This window comes from Zonotrichia albicollis, chromosome 14 (genome assembly GCF_047830755.1).
Source record: "Zonotrichia albicollis isolate bZonAlb1 chromosome 14, bZonAlb1.hap1, whole genome shotgun sequence".
NCBI lineage: Eukaryota > Metazoa > Chordata > Aves > Passeriformes > Passerellidae > Zonotrichia > Zonotrichia albicollis.
The window spans coordinates 10,848,055-10,865,135 of record NC_133832.1 but is presented as its reverse complement, the minus strand read 5'-3'; the positions used below and the strand labels follow the sequence as shown (position 1 = coordinate 10,865,135).

At 38.9% G+C, this 17,081-nt stretch overlaps 1 protein-coding gene across 7 annotated transcripts in view; it reads right to left on the bottom strand.

Moving 5' to 3' along the window:
- The window catches only part of TENM1 (teneurin transmembrane protein 1), a 770,124-nt gene that overhangs the window by 187,559 nt on the left and 565,484 nt on the right, over positions 1-17,081 (bottom strand). For 6 of the 7 annotated variants that reach the window (XM_026791932.2, XM_005484457.4, XM_074551699.1 and 3 more), the window contains one exon: positions 16,805-17,065. The exons of the other annotated variant lie outside the window; for it this stretch is intronic. In XM_026791932.2, coding sequence (XP_026647733.2) covers positions 16,805-17,065 — 261 coding nt within the window. The remainder of the gene's footprint in view (positions 1-16,804; positions 17,066-17,081) is intronic. 7 annotated transcript variants of the gene reach the window in all.

Sequence of the window (17,081 nt, the reverse complement as noted above, 5' to 3'; positions counted from 1 at the left end):
TGTTGTGGCAATGTGATGAAGCAAATTCTGCTCCTGTATAAATGGGTTTATACAGCAGGGCTGAAAGCTTCTCATTCATAAAATGTATGGATTAGTCAGCATGTAAATGACAGCAATAATTAAATTAATTTAGTCACGTGTATTTACACATAACGAGTGCCTTTGCCATGAGCTATTATAAGCTCTTATAAGTTACTTCATAATGAGGGAGCAGAACTAGGTCTGATAATGCCAGCAAAGTGCTTGAATTTTAGAACTTCTAGAGCACAAGAACATGTTCTGTTCCTATTTTGTCAAGTGGCTCAGTGAATGTCACATCCCGCAGCCCTTCCTCAGGTAAAACTCCCAGCTCAAACAAATGTTTTTGCCCAAGTAAACAAGTCAGAAGGCAACTAAAAGTGCTGGCTACTTTTTTAAACAAAACAAATTGTGACTGGGCTTTGCCACCAGTGCTGAGCTGGGCTGAGCTGCCTGGGTGCCCTGTAATTGCCAGCTCACAGAACACACTGCTGCTGGAGCTCGCTGCAGTCACAGTTACTCGCTGTGCTTTTGAAACAAAACCAGACTGACACATAACTGGAATTCTGGACCTTGTTAAAAAAATTCTAGGCCAAGGGTCATTGTTTCCTATGCCTTAATGCTCATAGGGCAGTCATGAAGTGTAATGCTCCAGTGTGAGATAATAAAATGCCTTTAGTACATTTCTTTGCATCACTAGATGCAGCAGTCACAAAAGAAGAGTAGCACACAACTGCAATAGATAATGAAAGGGAAGGCAGCCTTTTCCACAGACCAAATGCATTAGTAAATGTATTTTAAAACACTGATCTTTTGCAGTAAAGTTAATATACTGTTTTATATTCAAATACAAGTCAAATTTCTCTGGTTCTCAATGAACAGTGGCAGCCCTTGATTTACATTTGTTTCAAAGCAATTTAAATTTTTCCAATGATCTCAAAAGAGCCACATTTCAGCCCACAGATAAGAAAATCACTGTTAGCTCCATTCCAAAGAAAGTCTGTAAGGTTTAGACAAGCAGAATTCTCCTCACAATAACTTTCAGTTAAGGATTGCCTCAAACCAGGTGCAGGGCTTTGCACTCAGTCTTGTCCAATTTAATGAGGTTTGTGCAGACTCACCTCTCCAGCCCATCAAGGTCCCTCTGCACAGCATCCCTTCCCTCCATCAGCACCCACACCCCACAGCTCGGGGGCACGGGCAAATATGCTGGGGGTGACCCCGCTGCTCATGTCACAACAAAGATGTTAACCTGCACTGGTTCCACCTCTGGCCTGAGCAATGTCACTCACTGCTCACTGACTTCCACTTGTGCATGGAGATGTTGACAGCAACTCTCCAAGTCCAACCATCCACCCAAGTGGTCCTTCTATCAAATCCATGGCTCTCCAGTTTGGAGACGAGGATGTCACAAGGACAATGTCAAATGCTTTGCCCAGTTCCAGGCAGATGATGCCAGCTGTTCGTCCCTTATCCACCAACCCTGTAACCTTGTCATGAAAGGCCACCAAATTTTTCAGGCATGATTTGCCCTCAGTGAACTGATGCTGGCTATCACCAATCATCTCCTTTTTTCCATGTGTCTTAGCACAGTTTCCAGAAGGATTTGCTCCAGCATCAAAGGGAAACTGACCAGCCAGGTCTTACTTTAATTTCCATGTCAAGCACTTGGCAAGATGTACAGGCAATGCTCAAGAGATACAGCACATCCCCAGTTCAGAGTTTTCCACAGGAAGTATTCAGCAAAGCCAGCTTCTAACAGACGAGATGAACTGTAACTCCAGGTGAGATGCACTGCACTGACAGGCACTTTGCAGATCAGCCACTCAAAATGCAAATTAGCAGTGTACACCCTTAATCAAGAGACACAGGAACCAAAAGATTAGATCTGTCTGGACCCACCAAAAGACTACAAACCAATTACGGTCTCCAATTGAGGCAGGAAAGCCAATGCACTTGAGGAAAAACTAAAACTTGCAACACCTGGAATCTGAAGTGCGAACTACACAGGAGACAAAGAAGCTGAGATTAACACCCTGTCAGGGAGGGCAGCACAGGGCAGGTTCTCATTTAATCTTGGCACAGTTTGATTAGATGTAGATTTCTTTAATTTCTTTCCTTAAATCTTTAATAAATATTTGCTTGTTTAGGTTACCATAGCATACCATATCTTGACCTGTATTCTACTAAAAATCCCCTTTATTTAATGACTAACTGATTATTGTACAAGTCCTTCTGTGATGTGTAGGCATTATCATTTTACAAATGGATCCCACCATCCTGTTCCCAGATGTATCATCTTCAGATTCAATAAGCTTCCTGCATAAACAAGAAATTGAATGGCCTTTGTCCTTATTAGCTAATAGAAAATTAATTTTTTAGTGTTAATTTTTGGGCTTGGGCCAGTTGCCAAATGCTTAGGGCAGCTGCTACATCTACAGACAATACACAAAAGTCAGAGATGGAAAGATCTATTGGGTTATTTCCTTTGACTACAAAATGACGAAGAACAGCAATCAATAATCACATGCTTGTCACGTCCTCTGCAGTATATAATCAGATGTGTTGGCTGGTTTTAACAACTGCAGCCACAAAACCTCTACCACTTCATTTATTGCTTCATACTACTCTAAAACAAACAAGTTGGAAAAAAATAATAGTCAGTAGAAACATAATAGCCTTACAGAAGCAAAGACAGAGCCAAGACACCCATCCAGGCTGATCACCTTCGCAGCCAGAACAAGTTTCAGCCAGTGACCCTCACATTAACCCTCATAGCACAAGCGCTCCAAGTACTAAGTACGCTTCCTTGGCAAATTATTCCCATGCTGAATGACTGCACTGCTTAGAAACTGCCTCTGATTTCATATCTAAGTTCCCAGGCTGCCAGCTGCAGCCCCTGAGCCGCCCTGCTGGGTGTGTGGCTCTGCTCCCCGCGTGTTCTGTGCGCTCCTGGTGACAGCAGCATCACCCGGGAGGTGACACACAGAGCCCCTCCTGCCCTGCACCCCTACCTGTTTCTATTACCTGAGTAACTCAGACTTCCTCTACAGATTCAGGCCTTTAAAAAACCCCTTTTCTTGAATAACAAGTCCCAAAGACACAACTGCATTTTGTGCTGCTCTGAGATCCTTTCATTTTACACATGCCTGGTGCTGAAATGCTCAGAAGTGACTCATCTGAGAAGTGTTAATGACAGCTGCTATACTTCAAGGTTCCCTGACAAGACACATGTACACATACAGCTCAAAGTAGCATTTGACTTGTTGGCTCCATTTATCTCATTTACTGGCCCTTAAGGCCCCTTTCAGCATTACTGCTTTCCAAAGTAGCTCCTATTAAATATTTTATATTTGGTTACTATCCCGCACACTGAATTTCATTCCATTTACTGTGTGTCCTTCTGGATCTTTGAAATGTTCAATCTTGACTTGTGTATCAGGGATGATGCTTTAATGTCTGCAGTTTAAATATCAGATAAGAATCATATTTCTAACATTCCATGACAATTTCTCATAAATATTTTTATGTCCCTAACACTGTGTCATGTTATCATCCCCATGTTTCAGATATTAAAAGCCCAGGCAGCTAAATTTTAATACTGTAATAAACACCTATATTTTTAAAATTTAAAAATTGAAAATATTATATTTAAGTATATTTGGTAATTAATGCTTCAAAACATAGCCAACAGCAATAAAGACAGCAGGTATCCCTTTTAATAGTCTGTCTCATTGTGTTTCATTCCCCTATTTCAACTATTTCAACTGCTACTAACCCTATGCTACAAAACATGGTGCGGGAAACAAAGGTATCAATAAATTAAAAATACAAAAACCAATTATCCTTGACATAATAAAATATTTTTTCTGCAGAAACTAAACAGTTAGTTCAGAAAATAAACAGACTCAAAGTCTGATCTGATACCACCTGAAAAACAGATAAGAATAATAAAGAAGTTCTTCCCAGTTAATAACAAAATTCTTTATTGAAGAGCTTTATGCATATTACATGAGGCTTAGAATGAACCCATGGAAGATAAGAGATAAAATAATCAATGTATATATAAGTATATATACACACCATCTGGGCTCTTCAGAGGACTGGCTCATCTTTTACCTGTATCTGTATAATGGAAAGTAACATAAGTCTTGATTCTGATGAGAATCTATTAGATTTCTTCTAATGCAAATAATAAAAATCACTGGATGCAATGTTTGGGAGATTAGAAACCAGCCAGCTGATAAGGTTAACAAAGTTAACCAAGTCTTTGGTTATGTCCTGCCTCTATGACAGTGTGTTATTCTGATTTGGCTTAGTTTTTGCATTTTTCCTACTATTTCATTAACTGATAAAACTTCATTGCACATACTGAACATAGGTAAGCATTTCTAGTAGTACTAGACAACCTGCAAAGATGCAAGCGGGTGTAATGAACACAGATTATTTCCAAATGCTTTCAATTCCACCCAGCAGATGGGAGTAACTATGCCTTCCTCTATACTTTCACTAGTTTGTAATATTTCAGCCTCTGAAATAACAGCTCAATGAAAGCAGGTTTGCTGCTTCTTGGATATTTTCTTTTAGGATGACTATAAATTTCAGTCACAGTTACCAGTTTATCACAGAAGTGAGGTGACCCAGAAGCAGGTCTCTAGCCAATCCCCTGGGTGCCCTCACGTTAGCAGAACAATCTACATTTGAGAGAAAAGTCAAGAAACTAATTTAAGGATGAGAAATTAAGAAATGCCACTGAATTTGGTAGGTATTTGTAATCAACCAGGGTAGATGAGCAGAAGGTTATTTCCTGTTCTGCTAGTCTTAAGGAAATAAAATGGCCAATAAGAAAAAAACCCAAACCAACATTGAAATATTTATCATCTGTTTTCAGATCACTACCTCTAAGACACATGTAGAGGAAATATTTTTAGAAGTCATTAAATCAAACAAACAGTGAGCTTGTAACAAAGACCAACTTGTGGTAGAGAATTGTCCCTGTTTGTCTTTTTCCTGTTCTGGTGACTCACTGTAAGCGCCCAAAGAAGGGCCCACATTTGAAATTACCATCACAAGCTGCTGGGCAGAAGCCAGTTAAAGAACTCTTCCAAATACAATTATTATTTATATGAAAAGGAGAAGATGCTTGACTGCCCTGCCAGCTGCTTTTTGGGATGTTTGCTTTTCTTGTATTTGCACATTGATCAATACATGAAACCAAGAGAAGAAATTCTCTCAGCTGAGGAATTTTGCAACATTTTTCAAATTAACTGGAATTTTGATATATTAGTTGTGCAAATTAACTAAAACTTCAAATTCCATCATCACAACCTGAAAGGGCAGCAACAAGAGGGAGAGTGGAGCAGGAGACAGGCTTGGGTTTTTGTGAAATGGAAAAATTCTGCCAAAGGTGATCATCAAAACATGATGTGAGCTGGCCAAGCCAACAGTCCAACATCTCCACTTTGTGGACTGCCCCTCCTGCTCCCCAGCTGGCCAAAGCTCTGTTTCCACATTCTGACTCCTACATTTCCCCAGAACCTGAGCTCTGCCAGCTGTCCAGAGCCCACACCCACCTACACGAGTCCTTGCACAGGAACGATTTCTTTCCATGCCTGCACAAATCTGGAGCTTTGGAAGAAAATAATCTGAAACCATTTGAAAGCGGCAACTCACTGCCATTTCTCCTACCACAAGGTTCTTTCCATAAGAGTGGCCATGATTCAGTATGTCAAGAGCTCTTACTGAGCCCAAAAGAGAAACTTAAGTGAAACTGCAGGACTTGATTTAGCTTTCTGCAAAACCTGAAGGGAAATGCAGGTTTTTTTTTCTTTTTTCCAAACAGAAGGTAGTTAATAATTCAATCTAAACTGTTATAGAAGCAATGAATGAAAAAAAAATTTACACAGATTTATGCAAAAATTCAGTTGTTTTAGTCTCTACTTATTATGGCTATTTAACATTAATAAGCACTGTTTGAGTTGCAAAGCAACTGCAAATAAATGTGTTTATTTTATTGCATGTACAGCTTAGTATTGTTTTTGCCATTATTAGCCACCAAGCAATGAATAAGATAGCTAGAAGAAAGCTCAAAAAAATCCACCAGAAGTACAGAAAAGTACTGGTGAAGTACAGAAAAAGCTTTCTATTTGATTTTGTATTAAAAAGAAATTGGATATCACAAGTCTAAAATGGTGATGCCAGAAAGATATTTTGAGAGAAATCACAGAAGACTGCCTTTAGAGAAAAGACGCCAACAAAAATGAGTGACTGAAATAATGTGGAGTACTTCAGACATGGACAAGAGGTACTAGGGATCAGAAATGAATTATTATGCTCTAAAATGATCCAATAAAAATCGAACTGTAGTGCAGTAATCAGAAAATGTATTGAAAAAGAGATAGGTTATAAAAAGAAAAAGGAGCTTTCAAGTACTGTAGGCTATTAGCTACTACTGAGAAATCTGGATTCAGGAGATTGTATTTCTAAAAAAATATGCACACAACCAAACATAGATGAATTTGCTGCTCAATAGGTAGTGAACTATAAAAATTAAAAAGATAGATTGGAGACAGAATTACAGGCTGAAATAAAAATAATCAATGCAACCATCAATAGGAGTTTTGAAATGAACCCTGCACTGGCTGAACACACAACCACGCAGGCTTCAGGAAGAATGACTCAATTATGTTTCTCCCCACAGGCAAAGATATAAAAGATAGTTGTAGACACATTGAGCACATCAGAGAAAAGCATTTGGGCAGTGCCCCTTGCTGCAGAGGAAGAACTGCAGTTCTGAAGGGTGAATAATTAGGGATGCAGCCCCTGTGCCCGCCTTCCCAAATGCTCACAGCACTCCCTGCCCACAAACCCACACAAAATGGGAGGGAAGGCCTTCCTTATGGAGAAGCACTGGAACAACTCAGCTGGGAGAGAGGAGGGCTGAGGATTTTCGAAAAAGGCACAATGTGAAGTCTTATTTCTAGTCATATACACTTCCTTATAAATATATATCATCTTCCTTATAAAAGGAAATTATGTAATATTCTGGGAAACTTTTCTGGCCTCAACAAAAATTTACAAGTACATAAAAAATAAATTTGGAGATTTTTCCCTTCACCAGGAGCTTTATTGCTTTACAGCAAAAGTTCCACCCCCCATCTGTGATCAGCAGCATAACCTAAACCTCTCCATGGTAATCAAAAGGTGCAAACATCCCCAAGTTGTTTTGTCATAAAGAAAATAACTGAGAAGTCTCTAGTGCTGAGCTGTAAATCCTGCATCACTCATCAGGTCCCACTGACAGTGCACAGCTCACAAGCAGCTCTCCTACTCAACAATTCAAGGAGATTCAAGTAAGATTCAATTCAAGCAAATGACATCAGATACTTGCTGATTGTGTAACTGGAGGTATGTTTATACCAAATTATGCAGAAAAACAAATTCCAAGCACGCATTATGACCCCGCCACATCTGCCATAGCAAAATACTTGCTCTAAAAGACCTTAGGGTGACTGGGCAATAATAAAGTTTGCTGTCTCAAAAGCACTGTTTGGAGGAAAATTAATAAAATAGAATGTTCTCAAACCCGAAGTGCCACTTGACACTGATGTTGAACAAAGCAATGAGAAGGGCAGACAAGTCTGAACAACACTTACTGTGACTTTGGTATCTATAAAAGGTGTGTATCAATTCATAATATACATTTACTCAAAAATAGTTGTAGGCAGAGACGGAAAAAGTTCAAAAGTTACATTGAAAGATGAGAGCAAAACCCCTTCAATTAAACAGGAGGCAGAAGTGCTAGGAACCATAATTAATACAACACACAGTCTAGAAATACTCTTTGATTTGTCCCTTTGTTACCTGCCTTTGAGGTCTTTTCACAAAGTTTCCAGCAACAGAGATGAACAACCCTAACCTGACGTCCTAAGCCATCCCCACTTGCAGGTATTTCCTCCCACGTGGATATCTTGTAGGATATGTGGTTTCTTGGAATAAAAACCCATCCCCAGCTCTCCTTGTGGATCACCCAAGGCAAAGGAACGTGGTTACTCCACAGCTCGGGGTTTGAGGTGCCCCAGGGGCTGCCCCTCTGTGCTGCCACAGCAGCTCCTGGCCAGAGGCTGACAGGTCCTGCTCAGCCGAAAGCCAGAGCTGGGAACATGGTACCAAAATCCACATGGCAGATCATCTGGGGTAGGAGTTTAAGACAAAATAAAAACCACTGGCAATATAATTAGTCATCAGAATATGTGAATCTGATTAAAATATTACTCAAAAACATCTGTAAGGGAAAAGAAGCAGCCTGCAGGAATTATTCAGTGCTCCTCAGCCCATATTCTAGAAGAACTAATTGCACACATTTCCTCTTATGCTCTTGCTACAAAGTACAGAGTGAGGGTATAGAGCTAGATAAGATTAAATAAACAAAATTAATATAGAAAATGCTGATTTTTATTTTGTAAGCCATTTATATAAAAGCAAGTTGAAAGAAGCAGCATTGAAATCTGGTGAAATGAAAATCAACTCCAATTTCATATACAGCTTCTTATTCTTAACCTAATTTCTACTGCAGAAATTAGAAATCAGCTAACCTATTTAGTCTAGGTTTCACTTTCAGAAGACTGCAGCCAAGGGCCACTGTGTTTCTTCTAGATGAAGCAGTCACTATGTTTCTCCTAGATGAGAGCTACTTGCTACTATTAATAGTCCCGTTTTGTGAGACTTTTGTGAGATATGCTAATATTCCTAACCCTGAATAATACAGATTTATGCTGATCTTCATCTTACCCCCAAAGTCCAAGAGGAAATGAAATACTAACAAATTTGAAAATGTAAGATAATACTTTCTCATGTAATTTAAAGCACAATGAATTAAATGGGTAAAAATTAAAAAAGGTTGGAAAAGAAGAATGAACAACCTTTCTAACCCATAAGACAACAATAAATTCTTAGATCTCATATCATCAAGAAAAAAGAATATTTAGACTAAACCTTGCTAGACTCTAAAAGGGTAATCTGTCAGTATTTGTCACTTCTGTATCCATCCTGCACTCATTTGCTGGATCCCTTTTTATTTCACTTATGGTATTACAGTTTGGGCAAGTCAGGGGGAGGCCACAAAGATGCTCAGAGAGCTGGAGCTAAGGAGACAGGCTTGGGTGGAGAAGAGAAGGTTCTGGGGGATCTCAGAGCACCTCCCAGTACCTAAAAGGGCAACAAGACAGATGGAGAGGGCATGGAAGGATAGGACAAGAGGGAATGGCTTTAAATTGACAGAGGGTGGGTTTAGAGGGGATATTGGGATGAATTATTTCCCTGTGAGGGTGGGGAGGCCCTGGAGGTGCCCAGGCCAGGCTGGACAGGGCTGGGAGCAGCCTGGGACAGTGGAACGTGTCCCTGCCATGGCAGGGCTGGAACAAGATGATCGTCAAGGTCACCTCCAACCCAAACCATTCTGTCAGGTGGCAGCTCTAACTCATTTTGCTCATTTGTAACTCATTGTGGGGATGAAAAAAGCCCCAGTTCTTTTTGTATTTAAAACCATGCTGGCTGCCAGTATAAGGAACCAAATGAGAGTAACTTGATCTCATTTATCTAGCAGCCTTAAATGTAATCTTACATGATCAGAGTTCACAAGTTTTTTCCTTAGCCTTATTTTCCACTAATGATATTCAACTTTCAGCTTTAAGCAGAACATCCAAAACTTGAAAGAAAACCAGGTTCCAACTGGTTGAAATATCCACATTTTAAGACATATAAGGAAAATTGATTATATTTCAAAATAACTACAAAACTAAACAAAATAATTCCAAAGGACATACATACAAAATATGACTGTAGGTTGTTCCTGTAAATCAGACTGCTGATCTCCTAAAACATTTAAAAATTTATCCAAAAGAGATGAGAAATAAACAACAATTGTAAACTTAATAAAACAACATAAATAAAACATCAGGACAGACATGCTGACTTTTTAGAATGGAACTTTTCCCAGGAACACATTTGTCCAGAGATGTCCTCCTGTAGAATTCACAGTAAATGCTCAACAAGAGAAAAAGTATTTTGTTCAGTGTTTGCCTGGTCTCATAAAGATTGTGAAATGAGAAGTCAGACAATCCTCACCCTCCTGCACTGCAGCACCCTGACAGAAAGCAGACTCTTATCTGTCTACCCCATCTCAGTTTCCCCCCCAATGGCGGCCAAAATAAACTGAGGTCCCATGAATTGCAGAATCACTGCAAAGCATTTTTGCACTGTGAAGTATTTCTGGAGATAATTTTCCTTTGCATTCATACCCAGAATACTGAGAAAATAAAAAGGATTTAAATGAAAGGAGTGATAATTTATATTGCTGCTGGCTCCTCAAGGCACATCCACTACACTTGCTGTATCACACAGGGGAGGAAAGCCAAGAGATTTTTTCCTGAGCTCTAATGCCAATTTACTGATTTCTGGAAAAAAAATCAGACTTTTCTCCTCAAGTCTTCCTCCCTCCCCTCCTCCCCCACCATGAAAGAAAAAAGATTCAGGGAAAAAAAATTTATACAACCTCGTGCAAATGGACTGATAATTTTTACTATGCTGTGGGAAAAGGTCATTTAGATTCTGGAATATAGAAAGTACTCCTGCTACATTCTAAACACTTTCACTATCTTTAATCTAAGATGCTAAATATTGACATTTGTCTTTAAATTAGCATTCATTGTGCTTAAAGGAGAATCACAAAAAAGAGAATGTTTTAACACCGTGTAATGGTTTTAATAGATCCCATGAAAATTGTAAAGATTAAAATAGCAGACATGCAGATGCAATGCCCTTGTTAGGCAGAAAAAGTAATAAAGATGGTAATTTTAAAAGGCAGAATTTCTCCCACAATACTGACAAAAAAGTCATTAGCTGAATTTCCATAGATAAACAATTTCAGAAATGGTTTAAATACTGGGGGCACAAGCTCAAGACTTGCATGATATTGCAGCTGAGGTGATGCTGCAGTGCTTTCAGAAGCATCTCACACTTATCCAAGGCAATTTGGATAACTTACACACTGCCTTTGAGACAGTAACATTTCCAGAGGAACCACTCTAAGGTCAACAAAAGCATCTTACACTCTGAACAACGGCAGCAGAGCAGCTCCCCTGTCAGTGGATATGCCAATGCTCCCCAAAAGACATGGCTGAGTTACTGCAGGGGCTCACAACCCTCCTTGCACTCTGAGGAGCTGCCTTTGAAACAACAGCAGAAGAAACCAACATAAACACCATGTAAACACTAAAAGATCAAAAAACCCCTCACAACAACAGCAACAGAGGTCTTTTATTAAGGGAAGGTAAGCAGCCCTTTTCTGTCAAATATCTGAAAGTATCATAAATCAAATATCTGACAAGCTATAGCAAGCTACAGAAGGAATTTCACCATGAGGGGTTTTGCATGTTATTGATGAGGTTCCCCTAATCTATTAGGTGCCTTAAAAGATCTGATAGGCAGGAGTGTACAAACAGAATGGAATCCAAACCACAACAAAAAGGCAAAATAAAGCATACAAGGATCAAAGAGAAAAATATTAAATGACACAGAGGGAATGGGATTAAGACCAATATTTACCTTTATATTTTCAAGGCTACTTACACATATTTAACCTAATGGGTCTACTAGCAAATTAGTAATTCAATTTCTTAATTGCACCACTGTAAATACAAAGTGACAGGACAGGAGCTAATGGATACACTTCAGCCATCATTATTAGAAACACAATCCTGCATAGAGAGGCAGCCACATGCCCACTTCTCAGAGCATGTATTGCTATTGTAATGTAGCTGTTGGTAATAATTTCCTGGAGAAATGAGAAAGCCAGAGATCAGCTTAATGCCTGAGCTGTTTACAAAACAACAGTAAATAACAGCAACATTAATCACAATGCTGTCACTTTCTTACATTAAACACAAGACTTTTATGAAGAGCCAGATCCAAGCCTAATTTAAACAGGTGTGAATTCACAGTAGGTCTATTGTCACACACCATAAATTAAATCAGAGCCTTGTCCTTAGCTAAATCCTCCCCATGGCTGCATTGCTACAGCATTCTCAAAGCTGTGCTTCTCATACAGCATCAGCCACTGTAGCAATTCCTTTACTAATTAAGTATCTTTATCCCTTTAACAGATACTGTAAGGATACTGAATATGAAGTGCAAAGAACTAAGGTGACTTGTCCAAAACTCACCCATCTGCCCAGCAATCAAAATGAAAAATCCCCAGAGATTTAGAGACAGTCAAAAGCTCTGTTAAATGGATCACTGCTCCCAGGCTATAAAACAAATACTTAGATGAATTACACAAGAATAATCTTACATGTTTCTAGCTCATTAAACTTAGCTTTGATCTGTAACCTACTAAATTCTCTACTACATCTACTTATTAAAATATGGCTAATACTATTACCCCATCTTTGCAGCCAGCTGTTTAAAATGTTTGTTATTATTAGAAGCATTGTTTCAAATAGAATCTGATACTCATGTTAAGAAAGAATTTCCCCAACACTTTATGGTGGGCAAAAAGGAAAAATTACATTTTTCCACAGCTGTTTTTTCCCTCTCTTGCTTTGCTTTTAACAAGACAAGAATGTTATTAAAAAAGTCCCCATACCAGATCTCACAAGCACTCTAATGCTACATTGCACGACCAGTGGTATTGCAGCCTGTACTAAAACCTTAATTTCTTGCCTACAAATCTCAAAGAAGTCATTGTGAACTACAGCTAATACCCAGTTGTCATAAAATAATTCAGCCAAAGAAACTGAGCAGAAATCTGGATCCAAGATGAGTCTGCATTGCACAGGACACTCCTCCATCACTGGAATCCTGTACCCTCCTCCTGGTTGTCACTGTGCTGTACACAAAGAGTAACTAATTGCATAAAAACATCTAAGTAGATGTCAGGAATGAGCCAAACAAGTCCGACTTAAAAGTACATCAGAGCAATCTGACAAAATAAAAGAGGTTAAAAATTGGGTTATTGTAGGAATGGCTGAAGTTCCACACTAGCTCTCAGCTGAGAGGTAGCAGCTAAAAGTAAAAGAGTTGATGGCTGTGCAGATGTGCTAAATGTGGCTCAAAATGGATTATGGCATGGCAGAAATGTACTTGAGGTCAAATTCACTGTGTCACAGCTGTATAGACATCCTGTAAAGGCAAACATAAGAACTGAATGAACAACGAGGGAAAGGTTATATGGACACAAAATGGACTGTGGGCTGCTTTTTAATACACTACCTAGTGTGGGAGGCAGATCTGTGTCAAATCATGTCATTTTAGGAATATATCTGGAGATCATGCTTTCTGTAGATCAGGTTTGTGTCCTCTTCTTGACCACATACTCCAGAAAAACAAACAAACAAATAAATAAATAAATTTGCCAGCTCAGTAATGTGGCAGATGAAAGCACTGAATTTTATGTTCTGACACACTGCAGTGAGATACCACTGTACCAGTGAACTGAGGGCAAGTGCAGTCTTCAATGGAATAAAGGAACTATTTTTGATATGGTTATTCTGTGGTGCTGCTGTCTGAAATTTACATTCATATACCATAGAGTAACACTGTGTTTAAATGGAGCTGCTTACACTATACCAGAGATAAGCAATGGTCCCCAAGAAATTGGTCATTCATTCTGTGCAGTCAATATATATTTGCTTAGCCTCAGGCAAAGCTGAAGGCAGTCTGTGCCCTAATGGGCTATTATTAGTTGCCATTAACTTGACAACAATGAATGGGAACGTTGGTGTTTCATACAATCTGTTTAATGCTGCCAAAACAACCAGAGTGTGTTTTAACAGTGATTATGACAGAGTTGGTGTGTCTACTAAGGAAAACAAGCCTTAAATAAATTCTCAAATTGGGCTGCCCACAATGAACAGAGAAGTATATATCCTGTGCCAGGGAACTTCAAGCTAGAGCTAAGAATGAATAGGAGAATGTCAAGAAATAGCTAAAAAGAAGTTTTCACAAATATATTAGCTCCAGATCAATGCAAAGCAGAAAACTGCCTTGAAAACACATCTACTGGAGGCCACACAATTAATTGTCCCAGTATTACCACAAAAAGACTTGTCCTGTTTTTGTAACAAAAACTGTGTTCATAGAGGAAGAAAAAAAATAAACCCAAACCTGAAACCCTACTGATCCTTTCAAAATATGGACAATTACAATGTTTTCCCAAATCATGCAACAACGATGCCTTTCTCATTAATTTTACTCCAGTTCCAAATAGCTGCATTCACATACCATTTGGTCAACCCCTTGAAATCCAGAATTCCTAAATACTTTTACAGACATTAGGAAGTATCATGGTAACTAATATTTCATGTACTTCCAGCAACAGATCTTACGCACGTTCCCATTTTCACACCAGAGCAAGTTACTGCCAGGCACAAAAAATAACATTTCCATGGCAGAAACTGACAAGGATAAATACAGCACTCGTGGCTCTCTGATAAAGCCCCTGGCACACAGGACTGCATAGAAACAGGAAGATGTGCCATCTGTGACATAATTTAAGTAGAGATTTATGAACCTCTGTATTCAAAGAGTGCTTTGTTGCTGAGTGCCAGCCCAGATGAAAAACACACTGCTCTCTGGATCAGCAATCTTGGCTATGAACTTACCTGTGAAATAATAGATAATATAAACAAATATAGCTTGAACTGCAGTGTTCAAATTTATTCAGACTTTAACTTTCAAGACTGTAATTATTATAATGACTCAAGAGCACAGGAAGCACTGAGACCTCTGCAGTTGGCCCTGCCTGGAGACACCTAAAGACTTCAAGTGAACCTGTGCTCTCAGCTTCTCTCTCTTCCAACTTGCTCTTGCCCTCACTTTCCTCTCCCAACTATTTAGTCAAGCACCCCAAACATGAACCCCTGATTTAAAAATTGTTATAAGGCTTACAAAAAATGAAATATTAAAGCCACATGCAAAAAGACTATCTACACCAGTTTAAACGGATTAAAAAATCCTTCTCAGAGACAAATCCTTAGAGGAAAGCATTCTTTGGTGGGGAAGCACAATGCTATGTGTCCCTGTCTTAACAACACCTAACCCATAGTTGTTGCTACATCTGTGCAAGATGATGCACGTGCACTACTTACAGTAATTTTCATCTACAGAAGATTACTCATTTAGTGGTACATGTACTACTAAGCAAGATATCATCAAAGCCCAGCTGCACCACTGCACTCCTGACTGAAATACAGAACTCACTTAGATGATTTATTTGCTTTCAAGACTTGTGCTTCCCAGCACCTCACAAGAGAAATGTACATTTTTTAGTCTAAATGGCACAAATATACACATTCCTTCCATGTAGCATTCCCTTTCAATCATTTTCACAGTTAAGGGCCAACCAATGCCAAGCAGATCAGATTCAACTCCTTCAGCCATCACCTAAACCCCAGTGTCTCCAGGAAAACAAACACAATTCCCCCTCAAGGCCAAACAAAACCTCCCTATGCAGCAAACGCCTCACAGAGGATGGGTCCCACAGAAGCTGGAAGACAGGCAGCCATTGCACACTGGAAATGGGGTGACATCTAAGAATTAACTGATTCCACCAACACAATAAAATGTGGTGGCCCACAATGCTTAATCCTCAATGGAATATTTAATTAGAAACAAGCTGTGCACTAAAATCTCATTTTTAACCTTAAGCAGATAATGCAATGTTTTTGAGCCTACATTGGACATTATCATTGGTACTGGCAGACATCCAGGTGAAATTATATAATTATGAGCTTCATGTTTGATAAATTCAAACATGTAAGTATAGAAATGACATTTATACTGAATCAGCTGCATTAACCTTATGACTACAGAGGCACTAAAATATGTTGCTGTCAACATTGAAGTGTCAATATTTAATGACATCTAGACCTATAACATGCAGCTATTAAACACAGAAATTAAAATATCAGCTAAGCTTGTTGATCTTAAGCATGATAAATTTGTTTACTTACTATACTTTGTAAGGAAGCAGAGTAAATTTTAATCAATTTTAATGCAGAGATAAAAGAATACTAATTCCTCACATTACTTTAATTAAATACACATTTTTTCCTTCTGTGACAAATTTAATTGTAAGAAAAGCAAATGAGTAAAAAAATCCTGAATGAGACTGAATATTTAGAAATCACAGATACACAAAAAACAAGCCCATGTGACTCACAAGCCCACTCTCTATATGCAGAGAAATACAGAACTGAGACACAACAAAGACCTGTTCAGTCTGTCTGACTGATAAAGACACGTCTTCAGGTGGAGCATAAGATTAGAGGTAAACAGAGAATTTAGGACTGCAGGTTGTCTTTCTCAAGTCATCTGGCTGAAGAGCCTTAAAATTATACCCAGAAGCCACAGGAGCAACTGTATGCAAAACATGATATAGATGTACATATATATATTTTAGAACCTAATTCATAGGCCACCAAATTCAAATGATAAATATCTTATGACATAAAAATCAAAAAAAGTGGGAAAGTTATTAGTCTTTAGAGAAATTATGTTTTAACAAAATCACCGTTTCATTTTTTTCTCTTATTTTCCGTCTAAGCTATAAATACACTACACACAGCAAACAACCCCTTCACCTCACATACAGTACAGGGATCTAGGAAGGAAGGGGGAAAAGAGAAAGAAAATAAAGGAGAAAAAAAGGAAAATAAGAGAAGTAGGAAAAGAAAGTTTTAAATAAATTACTCCTATATTGATTACATGAGACGCATTTCTTTATTACCATTCTCCCCATCAGACTTCCTCTCATGGTCAGTGTCAGTGAGGGACAGAGCTGAGTTTGCCCGGCTGGACAGGCAGGAGCTGTGCTCTGATTTGATGCCCCTCATCCACATCCTCAGGGCGTGGTCCGGGGATGCTCCTCCTTCAGTCTCGGTGTCCACGTCCGAGCCCACCTCCAGAGGGTAACTGTGCTCAGCCACACCATGCAGGTCAGTCTGGTAGCCAGAGCACAGGATATGGGGAGTCTCACAGAACTCCATGTCTGGAAAAAACAAAAG